Raw genomic sequence first — 12,500 nt, forward strand, 5'->3', positions numbered from 1 at the left:
TATATGTTATATAATAAATTTATATATATAAATATGTATATACTATTTAAAATATATATAAATATGTATAATATATTAATATAAATATATGTATATGTATATGTATATAATGTATATAAAATTATAAAAAGATATATACTATATATTATATATATAAATTTATACTTATACATATATCTATATAAATAAATAATATATATTCTAATAAAGGGGGGGGGGGGGGGGGGGGGGGGGGGCAAATATTATATATAATAATATATATATATATATATATAATATATATTTATATTTATATATATATTTATATAATATATGGAAATTGGTATAGTCTTTTTATTCTCAAATATATATATGATATTTAAAGAACTCTTGATGAAATATAAGTATATATATATAATTTTATATATATATATAATAGAAATAAATATATATATATATATATATATATATATATATTTATATAAATATATATATATATATAAAAATATTATATATATATATATATATATATAAATATATATATATATAATATATATATCTATAAATCTTATTATTTTTCACTCTCTCTCCTATATATGCATAATACAATGTATATACATAAGTAAATATATAATCCCACACCCACACACACACACAGACATATCTATATATATATATATAAAATATATATATATATCATAATATATAAATTATATAAATATATAATTAAATAGATTTTATATTTATATCTAAGTATTTAATATAATATAAGTTTATATTTACATATATCTATACATTTTTTGCAGATTCAGTCATTAAAAAGGACAGCAAATGGAGAGATGAAAGACACATCAAAGCAAGGGGACCCTGCAGGCATAAATCTCGAGGACACAAGGGTAAATGTCTCTGGCATTGTAATGGGACACTAATTTTTTCCAAAATTAATCTTGAATAATTTTAGATATCTCTTTCTTGCTTTCTATCTCTTTCCACCCCCCCCCCCCTCTCTCTCTCTCTCTCTGTCTCTCGCTCGTCTTTCTCTCTCTTCTCCTCTCCTCTCCTCATCTCTCACCGTCTACTCCTCTCTCTCTCACTCTCTCTCTCTCTCTTTATCTCTCTCCTTATTCTCCCTCTTGTATCTATAATATATATAAAAATAACTATATATAAAATATATATATATATATATATTATAAATATATAAAAATATAAATAAATAGAATATATGTAATGTATATAAGTCTATATATATTTTAAATGTAATATATAAATAATGTAAAATACATAAATATAAAAAATATATATATATAAAATACATATATATATACATATAAATATATATATATATATATATAATATATATGAATCTATATATATATATATAAATATATATATAATATCATCATATATATCTATAATAAAAATATATAAATCAATGTTTGTGAGTTTGTGTGTGTTAGTGTGTAGTTTAATGAAACTATAATTAAGATAAAGATCAAAACTACTTATATATCTATCAATATATAAGTATATACATAAATCGTAAATGATGAACTTTATCTAAATACTAGTTCATATCTAATATAATATAATATAATATCTATATTCCATATATCTGAGTCAAATCAATTATATATAGTATATAAATATATATATATAAATATCATAGCCAAAAGTATCTCTATAAATAAAAAAATGCAAGTCATATTCATATAAATCTACATTATATATTATAAACCGAATATAAAACGAACAATAGAATAAATCTAAAAAAATATAAATATTATTCAAATATCTAAATATAATATATATAAAAACGTCTAACAAAATATCACCACATTAATAATAACTCTATAAAAAATATCTAATCTAAATATATATATAAAAATCAATATATAAAATAAAAAATAATATGCAAAGAAAATAAATGGTAAACATAAATACCAAACAACCTAACTATAACAACCACTAAGTATAGACAACTGAATATAAATTACAGAATATCAACAAAACACAAAAGTAAATATCAAAAACATATGTCAATCAAATACATATAAAAGTAAATAACTCTATAAATATATATAGTCTCTATAACATATAAGTAAAAAGCATAATCTAAGACTCTATATTATCACATAAAATATAAATTATCAATCTCAATACAAACGATTCTAAAAAAAAGACTAAGGTAATATGTATAAAAATATTCCCTCTCTATCTAACAATCTTTCACACTATCAATCACTCATCACTAACTATCTATCTCATCACTCAATCTATCTAACTCACTCATCAAACATCAATTTAACTCTCATATATCTAACAATCTCTCGAACAAAATAAAAATCTATATAAAATATATATAAATAATACAATCCCAGGAAGTAGTATGCTATGACATATGCTATGACTTAACCACAAGATGTATAAATATATGAAAATATAAATCTATTAAATTCTATCTCTAATAAACATATCAATATAGACATAAAGTTCTATCACTAAATACTCTATCAACTCAATAAAAAAAAAAATACAATCTAAATACCATCCCTCCATCCATCCATACAACACATATCTATACTCTATATATCTTAATATATACATAAAAAAATCTTCTAACTATATAAAATATATAAAAAACTAAAATCTATATAAAATACCAGCATGGTCATCCCTGTAACAATAGTTATATCTATACATATTAGGTGATAAGTCCATACCCATACTTAAATGACATAAATAAATAAAGCATCATATAAGTACAAATATAACTACATCCATATATAGAGAAAGAACTATATATAGATAGATAGAAAGATAGCTAAATACATATGCATATAATCAATATATACAATATTGACTTCCAATCACAAATGACATATTAAATCGTATATATTTAAATACATAAATATCCTAAATGGAATTTATGTATGTATCCATATCACTTATATTTTATGTATCTTTATGTTATATATCTATGTATAATCTGCATCATGTATTTATATACACATACATACATAAATGAATATCTGCATAAGAGTTAAAGAGGTGTAGAAATTTAATATAAGTAACATAAATTAAAAATACATGTATGTAATATATCCAATACTTAAATCAATATATAAATATATATAATATATAAATATGTCAAATATAATCTATATATATATCTATATATTGTATATATATAAATATCTATCTATAATATATATGAATATATTTATATAAATATCTGATCTAAATAAAGATAAATAAATATATCTATAAATAAATATTTAGTATAAAACATAACTAAATATATATCTATTTATAAAAACATCTATATTAATATATAACTAAACCTCTAATATGATAAATAAAAAAAAATAGAATATAAGAAATAAAAAATAAAATCTATATCAATATATAATAATATAAATATAATATATATATCTATAAATAAATATATAAAAAATATATATATAAAAAATATATCAATCTACTATAAAAAATATAATAATATCTATATATATCTATCAATAATGTATCTCTAAACCTATAAAATCGTAACCAGTATATATATCTCTTTATCTAAATCTAAATACAATAAAAATCAAAATACTAACTAAATATATAACCATCAGTCTAAATATCTTTACTCAATCAATAAATATTAAAATAACAATCGAATCTATCTCTATCTAAAACAATCAAAAATTGAACACATTAAAACATCTTTCAATAACTATACAATATAACTAGACATCATATAAATACAATATTTAAAAATAATATATCCGATGATCTATAATATAAAACATAATATCTCTAATATATCTCAATAATATACAAAATAAATATATAATATATATATACATCAATACCTGTCGCTTAAAAAAATTAGTGTAATATGTTGTATAAAATATATACTCTATAAAACATAAAAATCAAAATAAATCTATCTATAAATAAATGATCTATCTATTTTATATAAAAATATATCAAAAATATCCTTTTTGCAGATTCAGTCCTTAAGCAAGTCAGCACATACAAAGTTGAAAGACACATCAGAACAGAGGAACCCAGCTATACATTTGGCAAATGAAAATTTAGAGGACATGAGGGTAAGCTCCCCTGGTATTGTAAAGGGAAACTAAAATTTTCCTAAACTAATCTTTTAGATATTTCCATTAACTCATTTTCTCGTTCTCATCTCTTTCTCTTTACTCTCCCTCCCACCCTCCCTCCCATCCCTCCTCCCTCCTTTCCTCTCTCTCTCTCTCGCTCTCTTTCTCTCTCGTCTCTCTCCTCTCGTCACTCTCTCGACTCACTCACACTCCTCTTCAGCTCCATCCCTCCCACCTCCTAACTCCTCTCCTCATAACTCACACTCATCTCTTCCTCTTTCCTCTCCTCACTCTCTCTCTCTCCCCTCTATCTCACACTCTCATCTCTCACTCTCCTCTCACTATCTATCTATCTAACTCTCCACTCTCTCTCTCTCGCCCCACTCCATCCCTACCCTCCCCTCCCCTCCCTCCCTCTTCTTCCCCTCCCTCCCTCCCTCCTTCCTCCCTCCCTCCCTCCTCCCTTCCTTCCTTCCTTCCTTCCATCCATCCTTCCATCCATTCCTTCCTTTCCCCCTTTCCTATCGCTTCCTTCCACCCTCCCCCCTCCCTCCCTCCCTCCCTCCCCTCCCCCACCTCCCACCTCCACTTCCCATCGACCCACCCTCTTTCTCTCACTCCTCTCTCCTCTCTCCCTCCCTCTCTCTCCCTCTCACTCTCTATAGGCGTACCTCTCTCTCAAGCCTCTCATCACCACCTCTCTCTCCTCCTCATCTCTCTCCTCTCACACCGCTCCTCCTCCTCTCACCTCACTCTTTCCTCTCTCCTCCACTCTCTCTATCTCTCGGTCCTCCTCTCACCTCTCACTCAATCACTCACTTTATTTCCTCACTCTCACACGCTCCTCACTTCACACTCTCTCCTCACGTCTTGGCTCTCTCTCCTCATCTCTCTCCTCTCTCGATGCTCTCTCTCTCCTCACCTCTCACTCCTCCTCATCACTCACTCTCCTCACGACTCAACTCTCGCTCTTTCGTCTCTCCCCACTCTTCTCACTCTTCATTCCACTACTCCTATCATTCACTCTCTCTATCTTTCACTACTTACCTCATTCGTCCTCAACCCCGGCTCTATCTCTTCTCTCATTTCTCTCGTCTCTTTCTCTTTCTCTCTTACTCTCTCTCTAACGTTCTCTCTCTCTATCTCTCTCATCATACATTTTATTCTCTCTCCTCTCTCTCTCCTCTTTCCCCCCCCTCAACGTTCAACTACTCTCGCTCTCTCCTCGACTCTCTCTCGTCTCCGTCGTCTCTCTCCCGAACTCCCTCCTCTCTCTCACACTCTCTTCACTCACTCTCTCTCACTCTCCATATTTATATCTCACTCTCTCTCTCCACCTCTGTCTCTCGACTCATCGCACTCTCCTCTCATCTCTTCCTCTACACTCCCGTACACACTCCTCGCCCTCTCACTCTCCACCCATATTTAATATGTGTAGTGATACATACATAAATATTACATATGAATGGGCTAACTATACATATATATATATTTGTATGCTATATATATAAATATTATATATATATATCTCTATAAAATATATATCTATATATAAATTCGTCTAAATTTACTATAAATTTATGAATAAATGATTAAAAAATAAATAAATATATATATATATATCTATAAAAATATATATATATATATATATATATATATATATAAATTGTGTGTTTTTGTCAGAGTATAACATATATGTACAAATATAGGGCTACAACTATAAATATTATAATATATATAAATATATATAAAAAATATCTATATATATATATAGATATATAAATAATATCTATAATATAAGTAAAAATATCCAAAAATATATATTTATCTATAAATTATGTAAATAAATAAAGAATATAAAATCTAAGAATAATATATATATATATATATATATGTAACAAATATAAATGATATATATTAGATAAATCAATAATATATAAATAATATATATATATATATATTAAAAAAATATATATAAAAAACTAATATATAACTCACTATATATCTATCTAAATACACTATAAATAACTAAATTCATCCCACCTGACAATTCACTCCAATCATTTGTTTTATATATGTAAATATATATATATATATATCTCTAAAATCAATAAAAAATACACAAAATATATAATATATAAATAAAAAAATATATGCTTAAACACCTGTCCGCTTAATACTATGATGTATTATAATGTAAATGACTTACAAAATAAATAAAAACTACAAACTATATAAAAAATAAATTTAAAACACTACTAACTATAAATCATAAGCAATATCTAAATTATCATAAAGTGATAAATATATGTAAATATATAAAACTAACATTAACTATATCCTTTTTGCAGATTCAGTCCTTAAGCAAGTCAGCACATACAAAGATGAAAGACACATCAGAACAGAGGAACCCAGCTATACATTTGGCAAATGAAAATTTAGAGGACATGAGGGTAAGCTTCCCTGGTATTGTAAAGGGAAACTAAAATTTTCCAAAACTAATCTTTGAATAATTTCAAATCTCTCCATTTGTCTTTCTCTTTCTCTTTCTCTTTCTCTTTCTCTCCCTCCCTCCCTACCTCACTCCCTCCCTCCCTCCCACCCTCCCTCCCTCCCTACCTCACTCCCTCCCTACCTCACTCCCTCCCTACCGTCCTCCCTCCCTACCTCACTCCCCCCTCCCACCCTCCCTCCCTCCCTCCCTCACCTTCCCTTCCTCACTCCCACTCTCTCTCCCTCCTCCTCTTCTCTCTCTCTCTCTCTCTCTCTCTGCACTCTCTCTCCCTCTCTCCCACCGTCGACTCTCCCTCTTCTCTCTCTCTCTCTCACTCTCTCTCTTCTCTCTCCTTCTCTCATCTCTCTCTCTCCCCTCCACCTCTCTCCACCTCCCTCTCACTCTCTCCCACTCCTCAACTGCTCTCTCCTCACTCTCTCTCACACCTCCTCCCCCTCCCTCCCTCCCCCCTCCCTCTCTCCTCCCTCCCTCCGTTCCCTTCGATCCCAACATCGGTTCCCCTTTCGTCCCTCTTTCCCGTAATCGTTCCCTCCTTCCACCCCTCCTTCCTTCTTCCTATCCTTCCTATACCTTCCTCCCGCGTCCTTCCTTCCTCCCTCCCTCCCTCCCTCCCTCCCCCCCTCCCTCCCTCCTCACCCTCCCTCCCTCTTCCCCCCTGTCCCTCCCTCTCCCCTCTCCCTCCCAACTTCCCCACTCCCTCTCTCTCTCCTCTCTCCTCACTCCTCTCTCCTCTCGTCTCTCCTCTCTCCTCTCACTCCTCTCTCTCCTCTCTCTCACCATCACCTGTCGCTTCTCTCCTCTCTCTCCTCTCTCTCTCCTCTCTCTCCTCCTCCTCTCTCTCCCTCTCCTCCTCTCTCCTCTCTCTCTCCTCTCTCTCTCCTCTCACTCTTCCTCTCTCCTCTCTCTCTCTCTCTCTCTCTCGCTCCTCTCTCTCTCTCTCTCTCTCTCCTCTCTCTCTCTCGCTCTCTCTGTCTGGTCTCGCTCTCTCTCTCAGTCCTTTCTCCTCTCTCTCTCTCTCTCTGTCTCTCTCTCTCTTCTCTCTCTCTCATCTCGCTCTCTCCTCCTCTCTCTCACTCACATCTCTCTCCTCTCACTCTCTCTCTCTCACTCTCTCTCTCTCTCTCTCTCTCACACTCTCTCCCCGCCCTCTCTCTCCCCCCTCTCTTCTCTCTCCTCTCCTCTTTCTTCTCCTCTCTCTCTCTCTCGTCTCTTCTCTCTCTCAACCTCTCACACTCTCACTTCGTCTCTCGTCTCTCTCACTCTCTCTCTCTCACTCTCCTCTCCCCTCTCTTTCCCACCTATCCTCAGTCTTACACTCATTCTCCTCGTCTTTCTCTCTCTACCATTCCCTCTCTCACACTCTCCTCTCTCCTCACTCTCACTCTCATCCACTCTGTCACTCTCACTCACTTTCCTCACTCCGACTCTCTCTCACTCGTCTCTCTCTCTCTCTTCTTCTCATCTCCTCTCTCTCTCTCCTCTCAACACATCGTCTCTCACTCTCATCTCTCTCGCACACACACATATGCTCACACTACTCTATCCACACTCGTTCATGTTTCACTCACTCTTCGAATCTTACTCTCTCACCACCTCCTACCTTCACTCACTCTCATTTCTCTCTCCTCTCTTCTCTCTCATCCCAGACTCTCTCTCTCATCATCTCTCGACACTCTCTCTCACGTCTCTCTCGGGTCTCTCTTCTCTCACAACTCTCTCTCTCTCTCATCTCTCCATATATAAATGTGTGCGTGTGTTTAACATACATATATATACAATATTGTCTTGGCTACTATACATCATTAATAATTGTATAAATAAATATATATAAATAATAATAAAATAATATATATATAAATAAATGTAAAAACACAATAATAAATATAAAAAAAATAAATTTCATAAAAAAAACCTCTAAACTACACAAAATCTAAACCTAACAATTAAAAATCTCTAACAATACTAAAATAAATAATAAAACTAAATCTAATAATAAATATATATATTTTGAGAGTGTGTGTGTATACATAATATGAACCAGTATATGGGCATACTATATATTATAAATATATATAAATATAAGTAAATATATTATATATAAATAAAAATAAAATATATATATAAATATATGTGTTGATGAGTATATAAATATACACACTAAATTTAAAATAAATTAATAATATATAAATATATATAAATATATAAAATAGTAAATATACTAATAAATAAATAAATCAATATACATATATCTATATATAAAAAATATAATAAATCAAATATAAAAATATAAAATAGTATATAAGTATAATATATAATATATATGTATGCGTAAAAAAAATTTATATACAATTTATATAAATTTTATAAATCACACCTCTAAATTATAAATAATATACAATATAAACCTCACAAACTCTAAAAAAAAATTAAATCTATAAGTAACTCTCATAAAAGACTATATAAAATCAAAAAATACAAGCATATAAAAATCAAATCTATACAAAAAAATATCCAAATAAATAAGAATATATCAAAATATATATATATAAAAATTTCAATAAACCCCTATTATAAATATTATATATAATATATAAAATATATATATATCTCTTTATATATATCCAAAAAACCAAACTATATTATAACAAAAAAAAAAATAAAAAATATATATATAAAATATATATATAAGTATATATAATAATATCTATTAAATATATATAACCTTTCAAAATATAGTATGTAAATAAAAATATATATATCTCTAAATCTATCATCTTATAATGTATATAAATAAATATATATTATATATATAATGTTAAAAATAAAGCTATCTCTATATAAAATGGCTATGAATCACAAAAAACACAATACCAAGCACATAACCGAATAAATAACAACACTGCCACAAAAAGAAAGGAAAAACCATTTAGTGGCAGTGTTATTAATTAATATATATATATATATAAATATATATATATAATAGATAGTGTAGTGGGTAGTAAATATATATAAATAAATATATAAATAAAATTTTTGCAGATTCAGTCATTAAACAAGTCAGTAAGTATAGAGATGAAAGACACATCAGAGAAGAGGGACCCTCCTATATACCAGGCTAATGAAAATCTCAAAGACACAAAGGTAATTGTTTCTGGCATTGTAATGGGACTCTCTCTCTCTCTCTCTCTCTCTCTCTCTCTCTCTCTCTCTCTCTCTCCTCACGCTCTTCGCACCCTCTCTCTCATCTCTCTCTCTCTCTAAATATAATATATATATATATATATATATATATATCTTTATAACAATATATATAAATATATATATATATATATATATAAATAAACTATATAATAAATATAAGTATATGTATATATAATTAATATAAATATATATATATATGTGTGTGTATAATATGTGTTTGTTTAAATATACATATATGTATATATATGTGTATATATGTATTTATGATATATATATATATATATATATTTATGTGTAATTATATATAGATACATATATATACACACACATATCGATAATATATATATATATATATATATATCTATATATAGTATATATATCTAACCTATATTATCCAAACTATATAAATATATATTATAATATTAAATATAGTATATATGATATATATAAGAATATATATAATATATATGTATATATATATATATATAAATATATATATACAATAATTATATATATAAATATATATAAATTATAAATATATATAATACAAATAGGCAGACTCTCACCTAATATATGTTTGCAATAAATTTATAAAGTGTGTACAATATGATATAAAAAATATGTATATATATATATATACTAATATATAAATATATATCAAGATAAGAATGTGTGTGTGGTTGAGTGTGAGTGGTGTGTGGTTTGATGTGTGTGTTTGTGAGTGTGAATGTGTGTTTTGGTGAGTGTGTGTGTGTTGTGTGTGTGTGTGTGTGTGTGTGTGTTTGTTCATGTGGTATGGTGTGTGAGTGAGTGAAATATATATATATATATATAAAATAAATATATAATATATATAAATATATCTTGTCATGCCTTTAATCTATTATTTATATAGAAATCTTAAAAAAAAAGAAAACAATCATATTATATATATATAATAAAAATAATATAAATATCTCTATATAAATATATAATATAAATATTTATATACACTTAAGAACATCTACTAACACATATACATATATATATATATATATATATAAATATTTATATATATATATATCTTTTTGCAGATTCAGTCATCAAGTAAGTCAGCAAACATAGAGATGAAAGACACATCAGAGCAGAGGGACCCAGCTATAAACCAGACAAAAATAAATTTCGAGGACACAAAGGTAACTCTCTCTCTTTCTTTCTTTCTTTCTCTCTCTCTCTCTCTCTCTCTCTCTCTCTCTCTCTCTCTTTCTCAAACTCTCATCACTCTCTCTCACCTTCTCGTCTCTCATCTCTCTCTCTCTCTCGCTCTCCTCCTCTCTCTTCCTCCTCGCTCTCTCTCTCCTCTCTCACCTCCACTCTCTCTCTCTCACTTCTTCTTACTTTCTTTCTTTTCTTTCTTCATCTTTTATCTTTCTTTCTTTTCTTTCTCTAATGCTTTTCTTATTCTTTCTTCTTTTCTTCTCTTTTCTTTCTTTCTTATCTTTCTCTCCTCTCTCCTCTCTCTCCTCCTCTACTCTCTCTTCTCTCTCTCTCTCTCTCTCACTCTCTCTCTCTATCTCTTTCTCTCTCTCATCCATCACTCTCTCACTCTCTCTTTCTCTCTCTCTTTTTCCCTCGTCTCTCACTCCTCTCTCTCTCCTCTACCTCTATCTCCACTCCCCTCTCCTACTCTCTCTACCCTCTCTTCTACTCCCTCGTCTCTCCTCCCCTCACATCTCTCACCCTCTCCCTCTCATCTCCACTCTCTCTCTCTCCTCTTTCTCCTCTTTCTCTCAATCTCCTCTCTCTCTCTTTCTCTCTTCTCTCTTCTCCTCTCTCTTTCTCTCTCTTGCTCTCTCTTTCTCTATTTCTCTCCCTCACCTCTCGCCTTCTCTATCTCACCCTCTCTCTCTCTCTCTCTCTCTCTCTCTCTCTCTCTCTCTCTCTCTCTATATATATATATATATATATATATATATATATATATATGTGTGTGTGTATATATATGTGTTTGTATATTTATACATATTGTATATATATGTGTATATATGTATTTATATATATATATATATATATGTATATATATATATATATATTTATATATTTATATGTCATGTATTTTATGTGGTTATGTATAAACATATACATTTATATATAATATATAGATATATAGTATATATATAAATATATATAAATATGTAATATATGTATAATATATTTACCGTTATATATATTGTTTATATATATAATTATATACATTTATATTTTATATTAATAAATATAAATAAATATAATATATATATATAAAATATATAAATATATATATATATATATATAAATATATACAGTATAAGTATAAATATATGTATATTATATATCATATATATATTATATATTATTATATATATATATATATATATATATAATAATATATATATATACAATATATATATAATATATATATATGTATGTATATGTATTATAATATATATATATTTATATATAAATATATAATATATAAATATAAATATAGATATTATATATATTTATATATATATATATTTATAGATATATATATATATAATATATATATATATAAATATATATATCATATACATATAGCATGGTGACTCTCACTAAGAGATGTTTCAAGATATATTATATTAGTGATATAATAATATATATATAGATATATATATATATATATTTATATATAATAT

At 28.4% G+C, this 12,500-nt stretch overlaps 1 protein-coding gene across 1 annotated transcript in view; it reads left to right on the forward strand.

The window, feature by feature from the left end:
• LOC122243953 (uncharacterized) overlaps positions 1 to 12,500 on the forward strand; it is a 36,996-nt gene that overhangs the window by 12,556 nt on the left and 11,940 nt on the right. Inside the window, exons 8-12 of the mRNA XM_086552357.1 lie at positions 786 to 875; positions 3,984 to 4,085; positions 6,440 to 6,541; positions 9,643 to 9,744; positions 10,878 to 10,979. Of these exons, the coding sequence (XP_086408483.1) occupies positions 786 to 875; positions 3,984 to 4,085; positions 6,440 to 6,541; positions 9,643 to 9,744; positions 10,878 to 10,979 (498 nt within the window). The remainder of the gene's footprint in view (positions 1 to 785; positions 876 to 3,983; positions 4,086 to 6,439; positions 6,542 to 9,642; positions 9,745 to 10,877; positions 10,980 to 12,500) is intronic.

This window comes from Penaeus japonicus, unplaced genomic scaffold, assembly GCF_977035675.1.
Source record: "Penaeus japonicus unplaced genomic scaffold, GWHDUDI00000001_assembly GWHDUDI00000026, whole genome shotgun sequence".
In the NCBI taxonomy this organism is placed as follows: domain Eukaryota; kingdom Metazoa; phylum Arthropoda; class Malacostraca; order Decapoda; family Penaeidae; genus Penaeus; species Penaeus japonicus.